We start from the raw sequence: 27,999 nt of genomic DNA, 5'->3' as shown, positions 1-27,999 counted from the left end.
ACAACCCTGAGATCATGACCTCAGATAAAAAATCAGACGCTTAACTGACTGAGCCACCCGGAGCCCCTCTCCTTCATTTTTGAATGATAATTTTGTAGCATACAGAATTTTAGGTTAGTGTGTTTTTGTCTCAACACTTTAAATACTTCATTTCACTCTCTTTTTGCTTACATTGTTTCTGCAGATAAGTCAGATCTAATTTTTACCTTTGCTACCCTATCAGTAAAGTATTTTTCCCCCCTCTGGCTTCTTTCAAGACTTTTAAAAATCTTTGATTTCCTGTAGGTTGAATATGATATACCCAGGTGTAGTATTTTTGTTTGTTTATTTGTTTGTTTTTTGGTATTTATCCTGCTTGGAATTCTCTGAGCTTCCTGGATCTGTGTTTTTTCTATCTGACATTAATTTGGGGGAAGTTCTCAGCAATTATTGCTTCAAATAGTTCTTCTGCTGCTTTTTCTCTTCTGCTACTCCTATTATGTTTTGTAGTTGTCCCACAGTTCTTGTATATTCTGTTCCTTTTTTTCAATCTTTTTTTCCTCTTTACTTTTCAGCATTGGAAGTTTCTATTGACAGATCCACAAGCTCAGAGATTCTTTTGTCAGCTGTATACAGTTTATTAATGAATGCATCAAAGACATTTGTTTCCATTAGTGTTTTTGATTTCTAGCATTTCTTTTTAGTTCTTTCTTAGAACTTCTATCTCTCTGCTTACATTACCCTTCCATTCTTATATGTTTACTTTTCCATTGGAGCCCTTAGTATATTAGTCATAGTTGTTTTAAATTTATAGTCTGATAATTCCAACATACCTGCAATATCTGGGTCTAGTGATGCTTTGTCTCTTCAAACTATTTTTTTGCTTTTTAATACATCTTACATATTTTTGCTTAAAAGTGAATATATCATCCTGGGTAAAAAGACCTTTGGTAATATAGTGGTAAGCTGTGAAGGAAGGGGAAGACTTTCTATAGAGTTCTGAACCAGTCTTTACTGAGCCTGTGCTCCTGGGCTGTGAACCTCACAAGTGCCTTTCAGTTGTTTTTGTTTTTTTTCCCCTACCCCATTAGGTTTTATAGGATAGCTAGTGGGCGTTATATAGAGGGGGCAAATTTGGGTTATTTCTCTTTTCCCAGGTCAGTTGGTTCCAATAAAATCCCCATACGTTAGGTTCTGATAAAACAGTTTCTCTTGAGGGAAGGTATTTTTAAGAAGAGCAGAAAGCTCTGGTATACTGCATATGATACCTTCTCCCTCCCCCTGCCAGATGGCTCCTGGAGGTAAAACTCACAAAAATGTGTTTCCCACACCATGAGTGGCCTACCGCCCTCAGACTTGTCCACACTAAGTCTCTAGCCAATTTGTCAATTACGGTTTAGGTTTACCTACCCTAGTTCTGGTTCCCACAGAGGTTTTTGCTCTGGTAATTTATGATTCTCTGCATCCACATGCTGTCTCCAATTCTGGGGGCAGTTATTTGCCCTCTACCCTTATTTCTTTGGTGTAACTAAGAAGAGTTGTTAATTTTTCAGTTTGTTTAGCTTTTTATATGTTAAGGTGGAGTGATTATGCTGGACCAGAAATTGGAAGTGTCTGGGATATTTTTTTTGAGCTCTAAAGTTTCAAGACTGCTTACTTCATAACACTGATGATAAGATTTTAATGGAGAAATTCTGGCCCAAAGATTATTTGAAAATCATAGCTAGATTTATAATAAAGCTTTCCTTTAATTTATTTAAAGGAAAAACAACTTTATGAAAATAGTTATAAAGTAACTTTTATTGAAAATAAAGTATCTTTATTGAAAGTAAACTTAAACAAAAAAGGAATAATAGCCTAAAACCTACACCTATTCCCCTAGAATATCCATTTCTTTGGAACTAGGCAAGCTACCACCCGAGTAAAAGACATAAATAGTGTGATTAAAAGTGATGAGACTGATTCCTACATGTAGTTGAGAGTTTAGATTCCCTACTAAATTAATTTATATGCACTATGGGATTGGTGAACTAAATATGATTTATAGAGAAACTGAAGCTGTATCTCCATTATCTAGAATATATGCTATTATCTAGAAAATATGTTTTAAGAGTTTCTTTAGTGCATGTAGAGTGTATGGGTGTGTGTGTGAGAGACAGAGATAAGACACAGACAGACAGATGAATATGGAGACAGAGAGACAGAGACAGAAAAAGAGAATACAAGAATATACACCCCTCCAAGATAGAAACATGGAAGATCCTTTTCCTATAAATTTCTCTAAACTTGAAAAATCAAAAATAACAAAAACAAAGGGGAAAACCAGTTAGGGACCCAAGTATGTTTGTAGTTTCAATACTGGTGTTATAAACTCCTAAATTATTTCCTGAGCAAACTGTAGTTCTCAATCTCAGTGGATAATCTTTGGTGACCAATATATTTTCCTCTCTTCACGGGCCCTGACCCTACTCCTAACAACTGCTGTATAGATAATGCCCACTAAAGACAGTATAGGGCCATGGGAATGTGCATGTAGAATCTATGTGCAGAAATTATATTTACAAAGGAGTTCAATCACCTTACACTGTCAGATGTTCAAGTTCAGCTTTAGAACCTTAAAAATATTGATGTTAATTAAAAAGCAACTTTTACTAAAGGAAAAATCAATTAATAAAATTTGGTTTCAAAAGTTTAAAGTTAGCAAGCAGCAAATAAAGTAAAATTTTAGGGGCGCCTGAGAGCTCAGTCAGATACAAGTGTCTGACTCTTGGTTTCTGCTTAGGTCGTGATCTCAGGGTCACGAGATCAAGTCCCACGTCAGCCTTGGCACTGGGTGCAGAGTCAGCTTGAGATTTTCTCTCCCTTTCCCTCTTCCCCTCCCCCAACTTGTGCATGTGCATGCTCTCTCCCTCTCAATAAATAAAATCTAAAAAAAAAAAGAAAATAAAGTTTTAAAACTTCAGTTACTTATCCTTCATGATACTTTAAACTAATTTTTGTTCTCTATAGGCTCTATACTTCTGGAGGCCAAAATCTCTCTAACTTAAATCGTATAGAATATCTAGGAAAAAATCAAGAAAATCTTTTATTAATATCAGGAGACAACTTATAAATATATGACAATGAGATGCTTTAAAATTTTAATGGTAAAGCAAATTTTATACAATTCTTTACAAGGCAGCAGCTTTTTAAAAATTTGGGTCCTAATTTTATTAAGAACCTTAATATTGTCAGGAGTATAATGTTCTTTCCAGCTGATTTAAAACTAAATATCAGGGGTGCCCGGGTGGCTCAGTTGGGTTCTATCCAACTGATGATTTTGGCTCAGGTCATGAGCTCATGGGTTGTGAGATTGAGCCCCACACTGGGCTCTGGGCTCTGTGGGAAGTCTGCTTGAGATTCTCTCCCTCTGCTCCTCCCTCAACTCACACTCACACTCACTCTTTCTCTCTCTCTCAAAATAAATCTTTAAAAAACTAAATATCAAAAGTAGGCTTTAAATAAAAATCTTTAATCAATGCCCATTCTTTCTCTCTCCCTCCCTCCCTCTCTTCCTTCCTTTTTCTTTTCTTTTCCCTTTCTTTTCTTTTTTCTTTCCTTCCTTCCTTCTTTCTTTCCCTTTCTTCATCTCTCCCTCCCTCCCTCCCTTTCTTCTTCTCTCCCTTCCTTCCTTCTTCCCTCCCTTCCTCCTTTCCCTTCCCTTTCCTCCATTCTTTCCCTTCCCTTCCTTCCTTTCCCTTTCCTTTCCCTTCCTTTCCCTTTCCTTCCTTTTCTTTCCCTTCCCTTCCTTCCTTTCCCTTTCCTTCCTTTCCTTTCCCTTCCTTTCCCTTCCTTCCTTCCTTCCTTCCTTCCTTCCTTCCTTCCTTCCTTCCTTCCTTCCTCCCACCCTCCTGCCCTGCCCTGCCCGGCCTTGCCTTGCCTTGCCTTTCAAGGAGGCTCCACACCCAATGTGGGGCTTGAACTCACAACCCTGAGATCAAGAGTTGGATGCTGTACTGACTGAGTCAGCCAGGCGCTCCTTAATCAATGCTGTTTCTTTTTTTTTTTTTTTTTTTTAAAGATTTTATTTATTTATTTGACAGAGATAGAGACAGCCAGCGAGAGAGGGAACACAAGCAGGGGGAGTGGGAGAGGAAGAAGCAGGCTCATAGCAGAGGAGCCTGATGTGGGGCTCGATCCCATAACGCCGGGATCACGCCCTGAGCCGAAGGCAGACGCTCAACCGCTGTGCCACCCAGGCGCCCCAATCAATGCTGTTTCTAATCCCCAAGATTTAATGTAAGAAGTCATGAAAAATATTAAAATATGTTAAGCAATCATTATTAGTTTTTGACAGAGTTAAGGAAATATTTCCTCTTTGTCCACATATTGTTTGTAATAAGAGCTGAAGTATACAGCAAATCTACAGATTTAGCAGTGGCTCTGTTGGGTTTGTGTTTCAATATTTATCAAATATAGGAGTGCCTGGGTGGCTCAGTTGGTTAAGCATCTGCCTTTGGCTCTGGTCATGATCCCAGGTCCTAGGATCGCGCCCTGCATTGGGCTTTTTGCTTAGCGGGGAGCCTGCTTTTCCCTCTCCCTCTGCTGCTCCCCCTGCTTGTGCTCTCTCTGTGTCAAATAAATAAATAAATAAAAGCTTTAAAAATATAACTTTATTAAATATATCTCTCATTTTCTCTCCATTTACATTTCTTATTTCACATACCATTTGTAATAAGTTTATTCAATTTTCCTTGTGGAGGACAAGAACACTTCTTTTCCATCTGTGGTTTTGTTTCCTCTGTTTGTGACAAGACAGTTTCCTTAGTTTCTTCATGTTCACTAATACTACTGTCTTTGAGGATCTAAAGTAAAGCAAGGAAATCTTTTAAGAAATATACTTTTCATACAATTTTATGAATGTACGAAACCACCAAATCTCATCATTAAATTCATATTATTACTGTCACCATGGAGAATTACACATATAAAAGAATATTCATGCACTATATCATTAGGTATTTTAGGATGTCACAGGCGTGCACTTTGTGTACTCTTTAAGACTTGAGTCCCTGCTATTTTCATTTGTGATTTATGCATACTGAATAAATGAGCCTATAGTGTAGGCAGAATAATTAAAAGTGTTCCTCTTCAGTCTTACTTCCAAAGATTATTCGATAAAACTTTTTTTAGAATGAAAATACAACTAAGTTGGAAAGGAGGTGAAATATAATTTTACTTGGACTCATTTCATTTGAAAAATTATATAACTGGAAAAAATGAGAAAAACAGATCAAGCTTTCAGAAATTTAAGGTTCATGCTCCCACTATTAATTACAGATAATATCCTTAGGTAGTTCATGGGTTTAGCTACATCTTCTAGGCTTTTAATAGTAGTTAGTCTAATTATGAAACTGCTGATTTAGAAAAAAAAAAAGACATCTTAGTTGGTGAGAATATTGAGAGGTTTCTCCCGATGTAAACAAAACAAGCCAAAAAATAAAAAAAACAAAACAGAGTAGGGTTAACCCTTAAACAGAAATCTTCAAATTTGCCTTATTGTCACCATGGTGTGTGTGTGTGCACGTGCACATGTATGTATGTGTACACGCAGGCCAATACTTTGAGTGCACTGATAATATTTTGAGTGCAGTGGAGAGAGAACACTGCATTGTCACAAGAAATGGTAACAAAGGCTATAGGCACGGACAGATTAAGGAAGTGAAGAGGAAACATTTAATGACTAGAGAGGCAAAGGCACCACAGCAGCTAATGTAAATGAATTATGTAGCTCTTTTAATATCAAACTTCTTTAAATCTGATGATGATTAATTTGTTGGAGTTCTGGTATAGAGAATTTTATGGGAAGTCTGTCACTATACAAAAGGGCCAAGGTAAAGACACAAAGATGAATTTTGATTAGTGTGGATAACAGGTCATATGAGGTAAGACCATATTATTTTATATTTTATTATTTCAGAATTTATAATAAATTGACATAGACTAGGATGAAGTTTTTACAGACAAATAATTTGAATCAATGGTGAATATTTTAAATATTCAAAAGAAGAACTTTTGGGCCCTTAAGAACTATAGAAACCTCTATTTAAAAAAGTAAACAATTTTTTAAAAAGTTACTTTAAAAAGTAAACAATTTATAATTCCAATTATGAGCGATTATTATGCAGTAAAACTAGACCAACAGAAGGTCTATGACATACTCTGTACACTTGGAAAAACAAAAACTTGGTTCTTTTCCAATATATAGCACAACATTTTAATTAATTTCTCTTTACCTCTTGTAGTCTAAATTACTGAGTTTTTCCTAGACATGGCCATATTTCCATTACTCCTGAAATCTGCCCTCTTTACTCCAAAATAATCTTTAGTCACCCCTTTCAATCTTTTCATTCCTTTTGCTCATTTCTTAGGACTTATTTAAATTAGTTATTTTTACATGACCACTTCTCATTTTTTAACCAGACATATAATAGAAACCTAATAAGTAAACTTGAAAAATAAATTTTAAGATCAGATTGATTTTTATGTCATATATACAGAATAGTTTTAGATTTTTACCTGAGGAGTTGTAGATGATGGGGTGTTTTTATCCTCCAGATGTTCATTTTGTGATTCTGTGGTGTACATGCTAATATTTAAAAGAAAAATAACTGGAATAAAATAGTACTATAAATCCATCTGAAATAAACATGGTTAAGTGGGGTTAATTTTTTAATGATTTTTTTATCATAAAGTTGTATCACAGTCAAGTCAGATATCTTTATAGTTAAGATAGCTCCAAATATTCATTGTTAAGTTATGAGGCAAAATCAAGTGCATACGTTTTAAAAACCATTATCACGCAGAATTTAATACTTCTCAGTAGTTCATAATGGTGGGTCATATCTTACAAGTATGTATCAGAAAACTCAGTTCTTTATTTTATGCACTGAAATAATTTCCACCATTGATTTATTCTATCTTCAGTCATATTCCTGTCAGAAGAGAGTCCAAAAATTTTTTGAATTAAATATGATCAACTACATTAATACCTACATCTGTAAGTTACTGATACATACTGTCTTTATATGTGGTCCATTTGAAAGATCCATAGGTCCAACATTTAAACAAAATAAAATAAGTCTTATTTTGAATAAGAATGAACTAGAAAAAAAAAGAACGAAATAGGACCACATCAGAAGAATTAGGTCTGGAAACTTATTTTAAAATATCTATAGTTTCAACCTTCTCTGTGATTTTTGCTGCCTTTGAGTGTAGGATGGGTACCTGCCATAAAAATACCCTTCAATTCTTGAGTTACTATTGAGGACAAAATTAAAAACTTTTAAGTCTGAATTTTTAGGTACTTGATAAGACCAAACCCCACAGTATTTCAAGTATCTATACTTTTTTAAAAAGGCAAGAATATTAATAATGAAAATTTTGAATGAAAAGGATCATTAACATTTGAGTTACCTACCACATATGCTAGGTGCTTTACATATATTGCCTCATTTTAATGAAGTAAAATATTAATGTGCAAAATCCTATAAGGGATCATAACTAATTTGTCATTATAACAGAAAATAACATTTATTTTTAAAATGTGATTAAAAAAATAGATCCCTAAGTCCCTTTAAAGTAAAATTCCATTTTACTGAAAGGGAATATAAAAACTATCTGGTCATTAGAATGACAACCTGTCATTAACTGTTAGACTAGAAGTTAAAAGTGAGTAAGCTCTATGAACAAGGAGGGTGGGTGAAATCACCTAAGCTGTGTCAAGTTCTGAAAGGATAGGCTGAGGGCTAAAACCATTAAAAAATTTGAGCTGTAGTGCATAAGAGCTGTGAGGTCAGGACACAAGTCCATCCACACAATAATTATTGAATGTCTATTCTTCTGGGCTCTGAAGATAAAGCAGAAAACAAACGTAGGTTTCTGCTCTCATGGAGCTTATATTCTTGTTGGGAGGAAGAGGAAGACAGTAAACAGTATTTTCTTTTTTTTTTTTTTTAAAGATTTTATTTATTTATTTTATCAGAGTAACAGTATGTTCAGATTGTGATTAAGTACTGGAGAAAATAAACCCGGAAGATGTTACATTGATCAAGGTGACATTGAGCTGTGATCTAACTAAAGAGAAACTGTAAGTCATAATTAGGCAGATAGACAAGAACAGGCAAACAAAACACCAAGAATCATACAAGAAACCAGGCAGCGTATTTTAAAATCTACAGCTATGTTGGGGCACCTGGGTGACTCAGTCGGTTGAACCTCCAACTCTTGGTTTTGGCTCAGGTTGTGATCTCAGGGTTGCGAAACTAAGCCCTGAGTTGGGCTCTTGCTCAGTAGAGTCTGCTTAAGATTGTCTCTCCCTCCCTCTGCTCCTTCCCCTGCTCCCACTCTATCCCTCTTTCTCTAAAAATCAATGAATAAACTAAAAAAATAAAAATCTACAGCTAGATCATAGTTAGGATAGCAGGACTTGGAATCCAGGCAAGCAGACCATGCAATAGAACTTCAGAACCTAGATAAGGAGTCTGAACAATAAATGTACATGTTTAAGAGAAGTTTGATACTGTGTCAAGTAATATTCATGGCAGCTACTCGATACTCTCTTTGCATATCTGCCAAGAGAGGAATTGGTAGATAGTATGCATGGTAACTAAAAGTAAGGACTATGGAGCTGAGATAGAAATGTATTTTACTCTCCCCTTTATCTTTTAATAACTTTGAGAAGTGATTTATCTCCATAGGCCTCAATTTCCTTACATGTAATGATATAATATTGCTAAATTTATTGGTTATTGTGAGGATTAAATGATATAACAGCTGATACAACTTGGATTATATTAAGTATTTAACATGAATCATTTCCACAACACTATGAGTTATTTGTTATTCTCATTTTACAGATGTTGAAACTGAGACCCACGAAGGATAAGTGGTTTTCCCAAAGCCACACAGCTAGCAAGTGGCATAGCTGGAATTTGAACCAAATACTCTTTAACACTATTTAAATCCTTGTTAAACTTGGTATCATCTTATTCTGGAGATGTTGCATTGTGGATTTAAGTTGCATTTTCATGAAGACTAACATTATTTTCACATATTTATTGGCCATTTGAATATTTTCTTTAGTAAAGTGTTCAAATCTCTTCCCCATTTAAAAAAGTGTATTGGCAGACTTCTATTGATTTTTTTGAGTTCTTTATGGATTCCAGAATCAAATCTTTTATTAGAAATATAGCCAATATTGTCTCCTACTCTGTGGCTTGCCTTTTCACACTGATGATGTCTTTGAATGAACAGAAATTTTTATTTTAATTTAGTCTAATTTATTTTTTCTTTATAATTAGAGCTTTATTGTTTTATACGTCTTTGACAACCCTGAAATCATAAGATATTCTCCTATATATTTTTCTAGAAGCATTAATGTTTTGCCTTTCACACTTAAGTCTATGATCCATCTGGAATTGATTTTTATGTATAGTGTGAGAAGAGATAACAATTCATTTTTTCTCATATCAATATCAAATTGATTCAGCATCATTTATTAAAAAGATCATCCTTGGGGTGCCTGCATGGCTCAGTTGTTAAGCATCTGCCTTCAGCTCAGGTCATGATCCCAGAGTCCTGTCGAACCCCAAGTCAGGCTCCCTGCTCCGCGGGGAGCCTGCTTCTCCCTCTCCCACTCCCCCTGCTGTGTTCCCTCTCTCGCTCTCTCTCTGTCAAATAAATAAATAAAATCTTAAAAAAAAAAAAAAAGTTCATCCTTTACCCATTGCATTCCAGTGTCACTTTTGTTGTAAGTCAGGTGGCCACATATATGTGAATTTATTTTTGGATTTTCTTCTGTTCCACTGGCCTATTTGTCTATCCTTTGCCAACACTCCACTAGTAGTACTTGTATAATAGGAATTGTTACCTAGTGTTGTAAGTTCTCCAGTTTTGCTCTCCTTAAGAGTAGGATTAACTCTTTGTCTCTTTGTATTTCCACATAAATTTTAGAAAGAGGTTGTCATTCATACACACACTCTCTCTCACTTTCTCTCTCTGGTGGAGTTTTGACTGATATTGCATTGAATCTGCAGGTCAATTTGGGGAGAACTGACATCTTAACAGTATTGAGTCTTTTAATCTCTGAACATTGTATGTATATCTTCATGTACTTAGATTTTCTTTAGTTTATCTTAGTAATATTTATAGTTTTACTGTGTAGAGGTCTCACATATCTTTCATTAGACTTATTTCTAGGTATTGATGTTTTTTGGGATGTACCAAACAGTACCATTAAAAAAAATTATTATTACTTGTTTTTTTTGCTGGTATACAGAAATACAAGTAATTTTTATTTATTTATTTTATATCTAGGCCTTGATAAATTCACTTTATTCTAATGATTCTTTTGGATTTTCTAAGTACACAAGCACATAGTCAGCAAATATGTTTTATTTCTTCCTTTGTAAATTTAATATATTTTATCTTTTTCTTTCTTTATTGCACTAGTTATAACCTATTTTTACAGTAGTTTTATATTCTTGCTGACCTTGTTATTGTCTGTCCTAGTATTTGTTTTAATATAGATCTGTTGGCAATAAATTCCTTCATTATTTGTTTGCCTTAAATGTCTTTGAAAGAGATTCTCATTGAATACAGAATTCCATATTAGAAGTTATTTTCTTTAAGAATTTTAAAGATATTCCACTGTATTCTGGCTCCCATAGTTTCTGTTGAGACTTTAACTGTCATTCTTACCATGGCTCCTTTGAAGATAATATCTCTCTGGCTGATATTAATCATCATCATTAAAAATTTTTTTTCACTGTGGTAAAATATATATTATATAACAAAAAAACTTACCATTTTAAAGTATACAGTTCACTGGTATCAAGTATATTCATATTATTAAGCAAGCATCACTGCTGTCATTTCCAGAACTTTATTATCCCAAAGTGAAACTCTGTATTCAATTCCCCATTAAACAACTACCCATTCTCTCTTCTCCTAACTCCCTGGCAACCACATTCTACTTTCCATTTTTATGAATTAAAGTACCCTAAGATACAGGGGAATCATACAGTATTTGTCCTTTTGCATCTGGTTTATTTCACTTAGTATAATTTCTTCAAAATTCATTCATGTTATAACATGTATCAGAATTTCCTTCCCCTTTATGGATAAATAACATCCCATTGTATGTATATACCACATTTTGTTTATCCATTCATTCATTGATGGATATTTGCGTTTTTTCCACTTTTTGTCTATTATGAATAATGCTGCTAAGAACATGGATGTACAGATACCTGTTTAAGTATCCGCCTTCTATTATTTTGGGTATATACACAGAAGGAAAGCTTCTGGATCATATGGTAATTGTTTCATTTTTAGGGGAACTGTCATACTGTTTTCCACAGTGACTATGGCTATACCATCTTATATTCATACCAGCAATGCACAAGGGTTCCTATTTCTCTACATACTTATCAGCACCTGTTACTTTGTTTTTCATAATAGCCAACCTAATGGGTATGAAATGGTATCTCATTGTGGTTTTCATTTCCATTTTCCTAATGATTATTGAGCATCTTTGAGCCCTTATTGGCAATTTGTATATGTTCTTTAGAAAAATGTCTATTTTAGTCCTTTGCCCAGTTTTTTTATTTTATTTTATTTACTTATTTGAGAGAGAGTGAGAGCACAGAGGGAGAGGGGGAGAAGCAGACTCACTGCTGAGCAGAGAGCCTGATGCAGGGCTCCACCCCAAGGACCCTGAGATCATAAACCCAGCCGAAGGCAGACACTTAACTGATTGAGCCACCCAGGCGCCCCTTTGCCCAGTTTTTAATTGGGTTATTTATTTTTTGTTTTCAAGTTGTAAGAGTTCTTTATATATTCTGGATATTAATCACTTACCTGATATATTATTTGCAAATATTTTCTCATTCTGTGGTTTGCCTTCTTTCTCTGTCAGTGTTTTTCAACACACAAACGTTTTTAATTTTGATGTAGTCCAATATATCTATTTCTCTTATTGCCTGTGCTTTGGCTATCTAATCAAAGAAATCATTGCCAAATCTAATATTATGAAGCTTTCCCCAATATTTTCTTCTAAGAGTTTCATAGTTTTAGTTCTTACAGTCATAGTCATTTTAACATCTTTGCTAACTGCTAACTAAAAATTCTGGGGCACCTTTGAGTCTGTTCCTATTTTCAATTTTCTATCTTGGCTTGTAGTCATATAATATTGTCTAATAGCTAGCATGGCTAATAATTTTTATTGAAACCCTGACATTGTGTATAAAAATTTATAGTCTCTAGACGAGACCTTCCTCCAGAGAGAAATATTGGACTGGTGGCGGGGGGGAGTGTTAATTGTTAAGCAAATCAGAGACCAAGCTTGGTTGAGACAGCTTTACAACACTCATTTTACCTCAATTTTCCCCAACTCCTAGCGAATAGTTTTCTAAGAATTTTGCCTTGGATGATATCCTCCCCCCCAAATTAGGCAAATTATGGTGGCCTCACTTGTTTTTCACAGATCAGGATACCTTACCACTTCCCCTTGATTCACTTCTTTTGTCCAGGCTTTACTATCCTAGCATAGCTGAATTAACTTCTCCACGTGACATAGCTATAAATACAGGAATTGGGTGGGGCCAGAATCAAGCAGTCTGGCTCCAGAGCCTACACTCTTAAAACTCAAGGGCCTATAATATGCCAGACACTGCACCACACATACACTAAATCTTTCACAAGGGTTTAGATTTAGGAAATGGCCATAATAAGTCTATTTTGAAAAAGAAAGAAGAAAAATCTACCACATATTGAACTTTTCAGCTCTTCCATTTTAGAAAAGAAACTATTAAAAATAAGGGCCTTAGAACTTCAAAGTAAAGTATAAATAATGAGGGGCACCTGGGTCGCTCAGTTGGTTAAGCATCTGACTCTTGATTTCAGCTCGGGTCTGGATCTCAGGGTCCTGGCATCAGCCATGTGTCGGGTTCTGCACTCAGTGTGGAGTTTGCTTGAGGATTCTCTTTCTCTCTCTCCCTGCCCCTCCCCCTCTTTGTACTCTCTCTTTAAAATAAGTAAATCTTAAAAAAAATAAAGTACAAATAATAAGTAAGTTATAGAAGGCTAACATCATTTAGAAATAGCTCATTGGAAGTCAACTATAAAAGTGTTAAGATCCCTAGCCATCATTTCATTGCCTGTGATCCAGCCTTCTACATGCCCCTCACCTCCCAACCCCTTTCACTGCGTACTCTGGAACTTCTGCTAGACTATTATCAAACTCTCAGCCTCTTACATTCTCCACCTATTTTCAGAGCATTCTCTCAAATTCTGTGTTCTATCTGAAACCAAGCCCTTCCCTAAAGGACACCATTTCCCCTATAGCTCTTACATACTAGCTGTTTATTTGCTAGCGCTCCTTCTGACACCCTACTGCTATTTCTAAACATTATTTTCCTTGCTTCTTTGAGCTTGTATAACTTGACAATACCACCTCCTACCTCTTCTAGTCACTGTCATTTACTGACCTCATCTTGGTCCCTTTCCATTATTCACCAAAGCCATGATGAGCACCTGACCCCAGATTTGTAATGCTTGTGAGCCTTAAACATAAACTTGGATAACTCATCTACTACCTCAGTTCCTTGGTTCTTTACTTCCTTTCCAATAAAGGAAAGGCCATGCTAGACCCTTCCATCATCTGAAATGTTCTATAATCAACGATTAATTCAAACATCTACTTTTAAAAATACTACTTTATCTTCCTTCAGTTTGCTAGTTCAATTACATTTGCTTCATCCCTTCCATTCTTCAGCCTCATAAGGATGTATAGTGGAATGATACCTTTAGCTCAAGCCTTTAGCCCTTTCCCTCATAACTTCCTTTTGTATTTAATGTGTGATCTATCATCTCCAAAATATTACCAATATCCTATACTTACTTGATATATGGTTATTGTTGTTGCACCTTTCTAGAAAAATCCTGATCCTGCACCAACCCTATTATCCCATTTTTTCATTCACTTTACTGAGCAACTGAATACTGCCATAGAAAGCTACACTAGAGTAACCTGGCATCACTATAAATTCATAACCAACAGCCTCCAGTGGGCCTTTAAAATGTACCAATCCTAACAAATACATTCTCTGTCAATTCATTTTCCCCAAAAACTATCCCAACCCTTTTACACTCTTCTTAAACTGCAGATCCTCCACATATTCCCCTTCATTCTCAGTAGATAACCTTCTCTCCCTTTTCCACATACAAATCTATCTTCCTCTCTTTCTTCTCTCTTCTTACATTAAAGGAAGTGTCCTTCCTTCTATTTAAGGCAATCAGAGCACTTGTATTTTGGAATATATTCGTTCCTATATTCTCAAGAATGTTATACTATAAATGATCCTTCTCTGCCTGTACCAACTACTTCTCCCTTCACACTTCCTTTTAACTAGATCCTTCCCAATGACTTTTAAATGATTCATCGTAAAAGTTTCCCAGAAATCCACATGCCCATTCAGTTTTTGCCCTATCTGTCTCTGTTCCTTTACCAATAACTGTTCCAGAGAGTTGGCAATTCTCAGTCTCTTTTTTCCCATAAACTATTCACCCTCATTGTTCTCTACTTGAAGATTCTACTTTTTTCACTCCAAAAAATAGTTCTAGCAAAGGTCATAAGTAATCTCCAAGTGATCATATGGCATGATGAAACATCTTTCTTTTGGTGCTTGTTAAACCACTCTCTCATACGCAACCCGCCCCTCATTTTTCTTCTTATTCCTCCCCTGTCTCCTTTACAGGCTCAAACTTATCAATTGCTAAATGCTGGGTATCCTGAAGTTTCCACCATTTCACTGGTTGAGTGCCCTAATAATCCTCACTGGCTTTAGGATAAAGACAAAAATATTTAACACGATTGTCTTAGTTCAGATTACCATTACAAAGTATCACAGACTAGGTGGCTTATACACAGAATTCCTCACAATTTGGAGGTTGCACATCCAAAATCAGGGTCCCAGCAAGTAGGGTTGAAAATCTTCTTCTGGGTTACAGACTGCCAAGTTCTTGTTGTATCCTCACATGGCAAAAAGAGAGGTAGAGAACTCTCTGGGATTGCTTTTATAAGGGTACTAATCCCTTTATAGGGGACCTAACCTCATGGAACTTTCAAAGGTCCCACCTCCTAATACCATCACACTGGGGGTTAAAATTTCAATATATGAATTTTGGGGGGTGGGCACATTCAGTCCATTGCAATGACGTACAGGATTCTGCATGATGTGGTCCCTGGCTCCCTCTCTAGCCTAATTTCATACCATTCCCCAACCATTTTTCCCCCACTCTTAGTCACTCTGATGTTCTTTTAGTTCCTTGAAGTTGCCAGGTTACTTCTGCAGGGCTTAATACTTGCTTTTCTCTCTAATTTGAAACACTCTCCACCACCATTCTCCCCTATATTTGGTTAACTCCTTTTCATCCCTCAGCTCAAGGGCCATATCCTCAGAGAAATATTTATGAAACCACCTCTGTCCCTAGGCTAAGTCAGGTCTAGTTTTTATATGCAGTTATAGAATCTTGATCATTTTCTTCAAGAACATTTATCTCAGTGTGTATCCATTAGAGTGATTGTTCTATGCTCTGAATTAGGCAGTAGACTCCATAATAGCGTCCTACAGGTTCTTGAGGCTATGTTCATTTTATTTTTCAATCTTTTTTTTCATTCTGTTCTTCATATCAGACAATTTCTATTTATCAAGTTCACTGATTCTTTCCTCATTCATTTCCATTCTGCTGTTGAGTCTATCCAGTGAATTTTTATTTCAGATATTGTATTTTTTTAGTTCAAAATCTTTTACTTGCTTCTTTACTGTTTCTATTTTTCTGCTGTGAATGTGTATCTTCCCATTCATTATACTTCTCTTTACCACATGAAGCAGTTATAATAGCTCCTTTAATATCGTTGTTTGCTATTCCAATAGCTATGCCATTTTAGGTTAGCATCTATTGATTTTCTTTTCTTATAAGATATTCATTTCCTGGTTCTTTATATGTCAAGTACTTTTGGAGTATTTTCTTGACATTTTGTTGTTTAGACTCTGGGTCTTGTTAAAATCCTCTGAAGAATATTTAAATTTTTGTTTATTTCAGTAGGTAATCAACTTGGTTAGGTGCAGAGCATAAGCTCTCTCTTTCCTTCTGAGGGCCCTGGTTCCAATTCCGTTGTTTTCAAAGCATTTGCTATGCTGTCTTTGGTCTGTCTCATGCATGAACCACTTGGGGGTTAGTCTGTGATTTGGGCAGTGTTTTTCCCCCCATTTAATTAAAACAATTTTTATCTTACTTTAGTTCTTCAAGCCATTGCTATGCTGCTTTAGGCCTGTCTCATGCATGCACAGTTGGAGATGACCCAGGACACTTAGATGGGTTCATATGCAGAACTAAGGAACCTCATTCTCCAGTGTTTTTCCTCTCCTAAATCTGTACCGAGCTTTATCTCTCAAGGTCTTTTTTCCTGGTTTCTCTGGTCAGAAGATGGGGTTTTTCTCTGAGTTGTAGTTGCCCATAATGTCATTAATAGGATTTGCCCTTGGGGAAAAACCACAAAAGGAAAACAACAACGAAAAGAAGGATTCCTCATGCTCTCTTTAAACTGTAGAGTCCATTTTCCACATCTTCAAGCCATAAAAATAGGGCTTCTATTGCAGTTTTGGCCTCCTGTGCTGTCCTTGCATGGTTTTCTGACTGGAGTCTGTGTACAGGTCAAAGCTGCAAAAGAAATTCAGTCTTGTAGTTTTGACTCTCCTTCACAATCCAATTGCTTTTGTTTACTTTTCAATCTTCAGGTAGTTGCACTTCAAATCTGCCTAGAGTTTTTGATTACGAGCAGTAAAAAAGAGGTCGTAGTGGACTTATTACATCTTGGAGGAAACTGGAAGGCTGTGTGCTCCACGAGAGGAGGGACAATAATCCAGTTTTACACTTGATCTACATGTGGTAGGCACTCAATAAATATTTGTGAAATAAATATGGAGTGAACCGAGAATTTTAAAATGCCAGATACTCAAGATGACAACAAAAACAAAAACATTTCTGCATGTGAACAAGAAAGGGATCTTTTGTAGAAGAGTAAAATATCCCAACACCAAGAATAGGCTTTACAAATACATTAAGAAAAAGGAAGTAAGTTATAGAATGAATAAGGTCCTTAATGATTATGCTGCAAAGACAAACAAGAAATCAACAGTACAAATTAGAAAAAGATTCTGTTTCTATAGAAAAAAATTAAAGAGTGAAAGGTTTGAAGAACTAGGACCCTGGCTAAGGTAAGAGTTCACGATTTTTTAAGATTTTTAAAAAGATTTTTGGTAGAAAAATGGAGGAAGGTATAGAGGGAAATCCAGATACCTGAGTAATGTAGGGATCAGAAGCAGGCTAGGCAGGATATATGAGCCTTAACTCTTTCCCCATTGCCCCCTTCTTTCTTTTTTAATACTATGCCCATCTGCTTTCCTCTTTGCTCTAGATAGCTCCTTCTCTCTATTTTCCTCTTGACTTCTCACTTCCCCTGGAGATTGTCTTTTTCTTATATAATCAATTTTTCAAATGCTGATTTCCTTAATACAAATTTTGTAATTTAAAATGCAGATAAACTCATAAAATTTATCTGTCTTTTAATACATTTTTAGGAGTCAATTTCTTGACAGAATAAATCTTGTCAACAGCTCTGTGCAATTATTTAAATAAATTTGATATAAACAAAAGCCTACCTGTATAAGAATTGTGGTAATTCAGGTGTCTAAGGGTTACAGTGACTGTATCCTGTTAGGAGTCCTCTCATTATATATCTGGATAGCTGGTATAATGGAAAGGATGAGGGCTTTGAAATCAGAGATATACTAGTTGCATGATCTTGGGGAAATTATAGTATCTGGTCATCTTTTAATGAGCATAATACTATCTACTTTTCTTACTTTGTGCTCACAGCTAGAGAAAGCAGAACAAAATTTGAGACTAGCTGATCAAATTTGATTTTACTAGACATTAGGGCATGATTTTCATATACTAACAAAAAGAAGACTTTATAGTGGTTTATATTCTAGTATCTTTTATGATCACTTCAGTTTCATTTTTAATTTTATGATATAATTATTTCAATAAGCTTCTTTTAAAAACATATTTATTTATTTGAGAGAGACAGAAAGCAAGTTGGGGGGGAGGGGCAGAGAATCCCAAGCAGACTCCATGCTGAGCGCAGAGCACTATGAGGGGCTCAATCTCATAACCCTGAGGTCATGACCTGAACCCAAACCAAGAGTGGGATGCTTAACGGACTGTGCCATCCAGGTGCCCCTCAATAAACTTCTTAAAAATCCTTTTTGGAATAAGACAGAAATAAATAAATACGTACTACATATCTTGCTATTATGGGGATAAAGTAAGATGTTTGTATGGTTCATAGCAAAAGCTATGGTATTCAACTGATAATTTTATTAGAAATGGGGGATGTTATATTGTTAAACTTTGCTTTTAAAGTAGTGGAAATTTTTGATGGATTTAACAGGTTCTGGTTTTATTAGAATGTCTCTTTGATTGTAAATGTTAATGGACACAGTATGGAATCATAAAGAGTTGGGAAATCTAAGCTTTCTGCTTTTAATCTGCTACATAGTATTGAGTAAATTTCTTGTCACTTCACCTCCCTGTACTTCAGTTCCAAACTTCTAAAATGAGGTAGAAAGGGAGGAGGTTAGATGATCTAAGGTTTTTATCAGTTTTAAGTCTATGCTTCTTTCTATTTACTTATGGACCTACTAAGAAACAGCGTGAGAGAACAGCAACAAATGTTGCTTGGGAACTACCTACACATCTTATATAAATATGTATATATGTATGTATATCACATAATAGAAACAACTTCTTGTCTTTCCTTGGTGTGTGTTCTTGTACTATATACTGTACTTTGGGTTTCTCACTTTGAAGCAATGTTGTGCAACGGCAACATCTAGTGATATCTATCTATCTATCTATCTATCTATCTATCTATCTATCTATCTATCTCACCATCTGGTGATGTAAGTATAAACTATTCTAAGTGAGATTGCAACTTTTTCCTTCCATTGAAAGCAGAACTGGGACTTGAATTCAGGTGTGTTTCAATATGTAGTCCATGCCCAGAGCCACTATGCATTACTGACGCATAATGCTCATTTGACATATATTTATTAAATGAATGTTAGGTAAAGCATATGCATCACTATCTACGTGTATTGCTTTAGGATCTTTGGAGCCATTGTTATCTTTCAAACAAGGAAGTCTTTTTTGGTGTACATCAAAGATCATCAAGTAAAAACTACAGTATAATCCTTTCTGAACAAATGAATTTGAGAGCTAAATCTACAAAGAGAATATTCTTTATACAGAGCATTCAAATTAGAACAGGACTTTTTGTTTTGTTTTTGTTTTTAAAATAATGACTAGCTGGCATTATTGTTTAATCAGGACAATACAAATCTGGGCTAAACTAGTCTTCCAATTCAAATTGACTTTGCCACTGTTAAAATTCCTACAGTATTTGGTGTTTGTTCTCATTAATCAGATATTATCTTGAATTTTTATTCTTTTCAGGTGCCTAGATCTTATTTCCACAATAAAATGGTAAGGTATTCCAGGGTTCAGAGCATGTTTTATATCTTTCTTGTCTTTCCCTTAGCCCCAGCCACAATGGTTTTTCTCACCAAATAATAAAGTTACCAACAACTTACCCAGAATCCATGGTTTTCCACGAGGCATCAAACTATCATGGCATTCTCTCTAGTGCTCTTGATTCTACATTTCAGTCACATTAAACTGTTAATTATTCTCTCATGCATTTTTGTTTTCTTTGTTTGTAATATTTTACTACTGCCATCTCTTCTTTGTAAATGAAACGTATTGCTTAAGGGTCATTCCAATAGAACTTCCTATAAGGCATAGCACAAAACTAGAAGTCGTCTTTCCTTTTTGAATTCTCACATCACTTTATAACTTGTCCTACCTTTGTTCTAGCTCTCTGGTTGTCCTTTCTTGGTCTTCTTTTTCTCTATCCATCCTTTGAATGTTGGGGTTCCTCAGCATTCTTCCCTATGCCCTCTTCTCTTCTTACTCTATATACATTTAAGAAATTTATTTTATTCTAATGGCTTCAATTATGACCAATATGCTGATGAGTCTGGCTAGAGAATCTCTGTTGAGTTTCTAAGTAGTGTATTTAAGTATTTATTGGATATCTCTACTTCATTGTCTTTACAAAATCTTAAGCTCAATATATGCACAACTGAACTCAAAACCTTCCCCCACTAAATCTATTCTTTCTTCAGTGAATTTCCTATTTCAGAGAATGAAGCCACCATCTACTCTATTGCTGAAATTAGAAACCAAGGAGTTATTCCTTCTTCATTGTTGATATCCAGTGAGTTACTAAATCATGTTAATACAAGTACATAAATAATTGAAAATTTGGTCCACTTCTCTCATTATAAATTGCCACTGCCCAGTCCAGGCCATAAGCACCTTTTCCCATTAGCTCTGTAATGACCTTCCAAGTGTTCTCCCTACCTCCAGTCTTGGGCCTCCACTTGTAATGTCCACAATGCAGCATAATCTAAAATGTAGCATGATTATGGCAACTTCCTGCCTAATATTCCTCAATGGCTTCCCATAGAAGAAAAATGTCCAAACTCAAACTCAGCTTACAGAACTCGTTTTAGTAAGGACTAACCTTGTCCCTGCTCATCTCATTTTATACTTGGCTTTTTAAACTTCAGCTGTATTTTAGTTCTTTAAACTTGCCAAGCCTCATATCTCTGAGACTTTATACATTCTGTATACTGTCTTCCAACCCTACACCCCTGTTTTTGCACAACTAGCTCTATATCAGTTTAGAGGTCCTTCCTTTAGAAGTTCCCTTTAGGATGTGTCCTTATCATAGCATTCATCTCACTATTACAATTGCTTGCTTAACTATCATCATTCTGTTATTTGACAAATACTCAATGAGAGCCCACTGTGTAAATGGTACTGTATTCATTCTCCTTTGTACATAGAGTTTAGTCAATACAGGGTATTGTGGAAGCACATATAGTATGTGCTTGGGGGAGGGCCCAAGAACTATTTAGTGACTTGCATTTCTCTAGTAGATTAAATCAGTGGTGATTTCATAATCATTCTGAGTTCTTTGAATTACCTAACACAGTAGATGGTAGGTAATTATCTAATTTCATTAACTGTTGAGTTTTAAACATATAAAAAAAAGTTTTTGAATTGTAAAAGGCCTCTAGCTAGCCATTACTTTCTACCTACCAGTTTTTCTTTGATATCATTTTGGATATAATATAGTATAAAAAGCAAAGAGACAAACTACTATAGTAAAAAAAAAACATGGGACTTATTGTCAGAACACTGTGGTTAAAAATTCTGCCACTTACTAGGTATGTGTCCTTGGTCAAGACCCTTAACCTCTCTGAGCCTCAGTTTCCTCATCTGAAAAAGGTAGTTATAAAATCAAATGAGATAAGAGAAAATAAAAGCATAGCACAAAATGTAAAAGGCTACCCTAATGCTGTCTATTATCATTATATATTATTATTATTATCATTATTATTATTATTAGAGTAAATACAGATCAGGTCTCCCTATTACTGGTCATCCCAGCTCTACAGGCAACAGAATTTCCAAATTTCATCCTTCATTTCCACTTTACAAGAGTTAGGGTTTTGCAATTTAATAAACACATATTGATGGAAGTGGTAAAAAAAAAAAAAGCCCCCCTGCCCAACACAAAAACAAACCTAAAATTCGACAAGTAAATATTAAGGGGATAAGAGAGAAAAAAACAGCAGCCTATGAAAATCTAGTATTTGGATATATGGATCAAAAAAAAAAAAAATCAAGCCACATTTTTTTTTTTAATGTTAACTGAAAGGGTAGGTGGCATAAAAGAGTAAGGCTGTGAGCCATTTATCAGTAAAATGATAATATATATCAGTAAAATGATAATATATTGAGCTGGGAAGTCAGGATATCTGAGTTCAAGAACTCGCTCAGTAACTTACCAGTAATAACCAGGTAGCCAATCCTCCCAACAGTCTGGTCTTATGACTCCTTGGCTACTATGATCTTTTCCTCCACCCTATCTCAGCTACCCACTCACAAGGTCACGAATCTCAAATGGGCACTTGATCCTGCCCAGCTATGCTACTGTGCTTCTCTAGTACTGCTATAGATTGAATATTTATGTCCCCTCAAAATTCATGTTGAAATCCTAACCCCAAATGTGATGGCATCATGAGGTGGGGGTCTTTGGTATATGAGAGGTCATGAGGACAGAACCCTCAAGAATGGGATTAGTGCCCTTAATAAGAGTTCCTGAGAGCTCCCTAATCCCTTTTGGCTATCTGTGAACCAGGGCTCTCACCAGACACTGAATCTGCCAGCACCTTGGTCCTAGACTTCCCAGCCTCTAGAACTATGAGAAATAAAATTGTTTATAAGCTACCTAGTCTATGCTATTTTGTTAGAGCAGCAGCCTAAACAGACCAAGTCAAGTATGACTACCTTCTGTCCTCTAAAATGACTATTTTATGGCACATCTGGGTGGCTCAGTCGGTTAGGCGTCTGCCTTCAGCTCAGGTCATGATCCTAGGGTCCTGGGATCGAGCCCCGCATCAGGCTCCTTGCTCCGGGAAGCCTGCTTCTCCCTCTCCCTCTGCCTGCTGCTCCCCCTGCTTGTGTTTTCTTTCTCTCTGTCAAATAAAATAAAAGCTTTAAAAAAATAAAATAATAAAATAAAATGACTATTTTATGCCTTCTTTTCACCCCTTAAGCCTCCTACCCAAACATTCTTCCTTCTCTCTCCTTACTGATCTAGCCTCTGACCTTCTACTTTCTTGAGCAAAAGAGAATCAGTTTCAGGCAGAAACTCTCTCTTGAGATCACTGAATCTATTCATCTATCTGCATCTCTACCTATAGTCACTGCCTTTCTTCCTATTACTATAAATTTTATGTTCATGTTTCTGAGCCAACACTTCTACCTATTCCCTGGATCCCATTCCCTCTTGTTTTCTCAAAGACTTCACTCTTAAAATATACTCATTCTCTCTTATAATTTTTTCTCCTCTACTGTATAATTCCCATTAGCCTAGAAACACACTTCAGTATTTCCATCTTTGAGAATTCTACTTTGACCCCACATATTCCTCTATTACCTATATTTCTTAGCTCTTCTTCATGACATATCTTGCGATATCTATAGTGCTGTGCCTATTTCTTCACATTACATTTTCTCTTTATTGTGCTTGTCAAGGCACGTAACTACTACATGTTGCCAAAATGCAATGGTCAGATCTCTTTATTTTATTTGATTTTTCAGCATGTTTCAATAATACTGGCCATGCTTTGTGTCTTGGCTTAAGTCACCGCATTTTTTGGGTTTTCTTCCTACTTCACTGGCTACTCCTTCTCCATCTCCTTTGCTTGCTTCTTTTCCTCTGCTTTACCTCTAATCATTAGAATGCTCTCTATGAATACACTTTCTCCAGGTAGTTTTTTCTACATGTTGATGATTCTCAACTTTCTGTCTTTGGTTCCTTACATAGAACTCAAGACACAGAACTTACTTTAGATTTCTAATATGAATATCAAACAAGGTGAGTAAAATAAAAACAACCCTCCAACACACATGCGCACACACACACACACACACATTTTCTTCTTTAGCCTTTTTCATTTGGTAAATGGCACAACCATCCACTCAAATTCAAGAGAAAAGCTTAGGAGCTTCTCTTTTATTCTCACCCCTATATTTATAACATCACCAAGTCGTAGGTTCTGCCTCCAAATATATCTCATATCCATCCACTTCTTATACCGCTCTACCCCAAACTACTCTCATTCCTTCCTGGATCACAACTATCTTCTGCTACTGATCTTCTCTCCCAATCCCTATGATCCATTAACCACATAATAGGCAGAACACATCTTTTTTTCAATGTAAATCAGATTATATTACTCCCTTCCAGAAGAACTCCCTGCTGGTTTATCATCACACTTTAAATGAATTCCAAACTTATTCCATGGGTAGATCCCCACAACCTATTAAAAGCCCTATATGATTTGACTTCTACCTATCTCTTCAAGGTCATATTATACTACTTTATCCATATTTCAGCTACAGCAGTCTTATGGTGTTCCTTGGAAGAGCCAAGCTCTTTCTATTGTAGGATTTTTACAATTGGAGTTTTCTTTAACTGCAATGCTCTGATCCTAAATATTTCTGTAGCTGGCTTTTTTAGATCACTGAGGTCTCAGCACAAATGTTAGCTCTTCAGAGAGCCTTCCTTAACCAATCAATCTAAAGCAACTTCTTCCCCAGTATCTTTCTCACTCATACTGTTTTATTTCTTCACGTCACTTAACATTATCCAAAATTTCCTTGTTCATATCTTGTTTCTTTTTTCACCAAATTTTAAGTTCCATGAGAACAGGAATCTTGCAAGTCTTTCTTACCATTGTATTCAGAATAATGACAAAATAGTAGTTCCCTAGAGATATTTAATGAATGCCTGTTCCTGAGTGGGTCACTTGACCTCTCTCACATTTGCGAACTTAACTAGTGCTAGACTTAGCTCTGGGTCCAGGGGATACAAAGGCGAATAAGGCATGGCTCCTTGAGGATCTCATCCATTCATCCCTTCAACAAATATTTACTGAATGTATATATTATACTAAGTTTCAGGTATTGTTTAATCTGTGTTTAGTTCCCTCCTCAGTAAAATGGAGTTTTGTTAACCAACTCGATCTCACAGAAATGTATAAATGGGATGAATATAAAAATAATGTACAAAATGAGATGTAGCATAAACATGTTATTTATATAGTGCTATTACTGCACTTGCCTCTTTCCTTTTGTCTGGTAATGGGCAGGAGCTCCTGACAAGAGACAGCCGACTGATAAAAACAGCTATATAAATTTTGGTACTCACAGAAGGCAATAAATATGAATGCCCTTTTCATAGGCACATAGTAACTAAACTACCTGGGGTCATGAATTCTTTAGTTGTGATAGTAACAAGTGTTAATTTTCCACAGTGCTGTTGCACAAATAACAATTCTATTTACCCTTATGGAAAATTAGGGAGTACCCAGGTTAATTGCTCCTCTCCTTCGCACCACCTAATTTTTCCTAGGCTCTAGGACACACATAGAGGGGTGTCAGGGACCTGGCACGGGCCTGCAGAGCTCTCACGACTCCTGAATGATGTACTGGACACCTGGTACGTATGCAACTGTCCTTAATCCTTCAAAAGCACTAATCTCAAGGGCTTGTCCACAGAAATAGGCTGGGGACGGGGGAACTGAGAGGAGTTAAGCTTTCCCGGGATAAGCAACCAATCCTGGAACACACCACCAGTCACAGGAGCATGTTAAGGTTGATTTGCAGATAGTCACCCTTTGTACAACAGTCTGCCCTTAATTAAATTAATTTTGTAGTCAGTCTTGACTGACCTCTTTTTTCTTACTTGTGATTTACCTGTAAGATGAGAGAAACAGAGGAGGAAGGGTAGGAATAAAAAGAGATGTGGGATGAGGGAGTAAAGACGCGTCAGGGGGAGGAGAGAAAAGGGTCTGAGGCTGCTTCCCCAGCTCTGACAAAGGAGCCATGTCCTCCTGAAGCGGGAGAACAAGAGTTCCTCGGGTCCACAGGAAGGGAAAGACCGCGCGAGACGAGGGACCAGTAGTGCCCAAGGGCCTGGAAAGGAAGGGATTTGAGAAAAATGGACCGTACCTACAATTCCTTCAGCATCCCTCGCTACCCCGGGAGCGGCCCTGGCGCCCAGCAACCGCCGCGTACACCACGCGCCGCCCCGGCCGGGAAAGCAGCCAGGACCCGACCTCCGCGCGGGCCGCTGGGGCCAGGCTAATGGCGGCTGGCTCAGCTGACGGTGGCGGGGCGGGGTCTGGGCGGGGCTGGCGGTGGCGGGGCGGGGCTGGCGGCGTCTGGGCGGGGCTGGCGGCGTCTGGGCGGGGCTGGCGGTGACGGGGCGGGGCTGGCGGTGACGGGGCGGGGCTGGTGGCGGCTGCACCTTCAAGCGGCGTACTGGGCGCTCTGGCCTGCGGAGGTGAGGGTTTTGGGGTTTGCCGGGACCGCCTGGTGTGCTTTCAGTCTATTCGACCCGTTCCTTTCCCCGTCTTTTGTGAATATTGACCTATTGGGTTGTCAAAGTCCAGGGACAGAGTTGACATCACAGGGCCCTTCAGCCAAAAAGCCGCGCCAGGGGGCTGGCTGCACGTGCCAGGAGTGACTTGTCACAACTCATATCATGTTTCGTCTTAAGTCAGCTTAAATATAGTGCAATTGTAAAAGAGAATAGTGTCTGGGGTTAAGACTGGGCTCAAATTTCAGCACTGCCACTCTATAGCTGTGGAACGACAGACAAATTACATAGCCTCCCTGAGCTTCCGTTTTCTCTTCTGTAAAGGACGTGGTTGGTGGTGATGTGAGACAAATGAATTGTTACATGACAAGTGTCTGGAACGGGGCTTGGTACAAAGTAAACACTCAATGTCCTGTTATTAGTATAAAACCTTTTTCTTTTCACATGAAATCTTATGCGGAGACCTTCATATGAAAGGAAAGCAGAGCTACCCTAGTTGAGTGTGGGCCCCGAGAAGCTTTGGGTTCTTAGACCTAAGGCTCCTCTTATGGAATCTCTATGATTCCTAAAAGAGGAAAAACAATTGTTATTGGATTAAGTCCAAACTTTTTATAAAGACAAACTGCCCTTTTCTAACTTCGCTCCTGATACTCCAAACAACTGCAACTCCTGCACACGTTATATCCCTATGTGTTTTTGCCTATGTGGTTTTTTTTTAAGTTTTTATTTATTTATTTATTTATTTATTTATTTATTTATTTATTTATTTATTTATTTATTTTAAGAAAGAGAGAGTGTACGCCCAGGCGTGGGGGGTGCGGGGGTGGCGTTGGGGCAGAGGGAGAAGGAGAGAGAATCCCAGGCAGGCTCCAGGCCCAGCCCAGAGCCCTAGGAGGGACTCCATCCTATGACCCTGAGATCATGACCTCAGCAGAAATCAAGAGTAGGGCGTTCAACGGACTCAGCTACCAGGTGCCCCTAAGGTATTCTATCAAGAGTGTTCTCTTTCCCCTTTTCTTAGTTATCCTTTAAAATCTGACTTAAATTACAACTCTTTCTTGGGTGATCAAATAAAAAAATTCTCCTTCATCTTTAGCATTGTGGAGACATCTCAGCAAGGATTGAAAGTTATTTTCTCCCTTTTTTTAGGAGAGTAGACAAGATTTTTTGTGATTATAGGGTTAGGGAAATGCTTGTTCTCCTGGCAGGCAAGGAGAAAGCAGGGTCTTGGTGGCAGTATGCATGGTAGAGCTGGGAAGGAAGGTTTTTGAGAGGAGTCTGACAGCCTCCAAGACGCTGCTCTGTGCTCCAGATGCAATGAACTACTGGAGAGTTTAGTGCTTTCGGGTCCAGCCAAGGAGGACAGAGGACACACCAACAAGTGGGGTTTTGGAATTCTCATCAGAACAGAGGGCTCAAGCAAGATTTAATTTGGGTTCAGCAACTAAAACCTGTGTTACTTGCTCCTAAAATGGCACAAAACAATTCCCACTGGGTACAAAGAACTACATAAATTATTAATCTAGAAATACGTTCTGAAACATTTCAAAAATAATGTCCATTTATTTAAAGATAACATAAAAATTTAATAATGCTTTAAAAACCATCTAAAAAACATCGATTCCTTTTTTTTCTTTTTCTTTTTTTTTAAGATTTTATTTATTTATTTGACAGAGAGACAACCAGCGAGAGAGGGAACACAAGCAGGGGCAGTGGGAGAGGAAGAAACAGGCTTCCCACGGAGGAGCCTGATGTGGGGCTCGATCCCAGAACACCGGGATCACACCCTGGGCCAAAGGCAGACGGTTAACGACTGAGCCACCCAGGCG

General features: G+C 37.0%; 1 protein-coding gene across 6 annotated transcripts in view; it reads right to left on the bottom strand.

Annotated features, from left to right (window-relative positions):
* The window catches only part of SLC9B1 (solute carrier family 9 member B1), a 63,018-nt gene extending 37,068 nt beyond the window's left edge, over window positions 1-25,950 (bottom strand). For 3 of the 6 annotated variants that reach the window (XM_087863941.1, XM_087863942.1, XM_087863943.1), the window contains exons 1-4: window positions 25,801-25,950; window positions 20,012-20,120; window positions 6,538-6,607; window positions 4,685-4,823 (exon numbers count right to left, since the gene is read on the bottom strand). In XM_087863941.1, coding sequence (XP_087720067.1) covers window positions 4,685-4,823; window positions 6,538-6,607; window positions 20,012-20,091 — 289 coding nt within the window. In that variant the 5' untranslated portion in view covers window positions 20,092-20,120; window positions 25,801-25,950. The remainder of the gene's footprint in view (window positions 1-4,684; window positions 4,824-6,537; window positions 6,608-20,011; window positions 20,121-25,800) is intronic. The other 3 variants (XM_045792705.2, XM_087863944.1, XM_087863945.1) reach the window with 3 other exon arrangements.
* Window positions 25,951-27,999: the final 2,049 nt, after the last annotated feature.

The sequence above is a fragment of the Ursus americanus genome, chromosome 8, assembly GCF_024610735.1.
Source record: "Ursus americanus isolate L20-20 chromosome 8, mUrsAme1.1.p, whole genome shotgun sequence".
Classification (NCBI taxonomy): domain Eukaryota; kingdom Metazoa; phylum Chordata; class Mammalia; order Carnivora; family Ursidae; genus Ursus; species Ursus americanus.
Note: the sequence above shows the minus strand (reverse complement) of the source record. Positions and strands in the feature narration are given on the sequence as shown.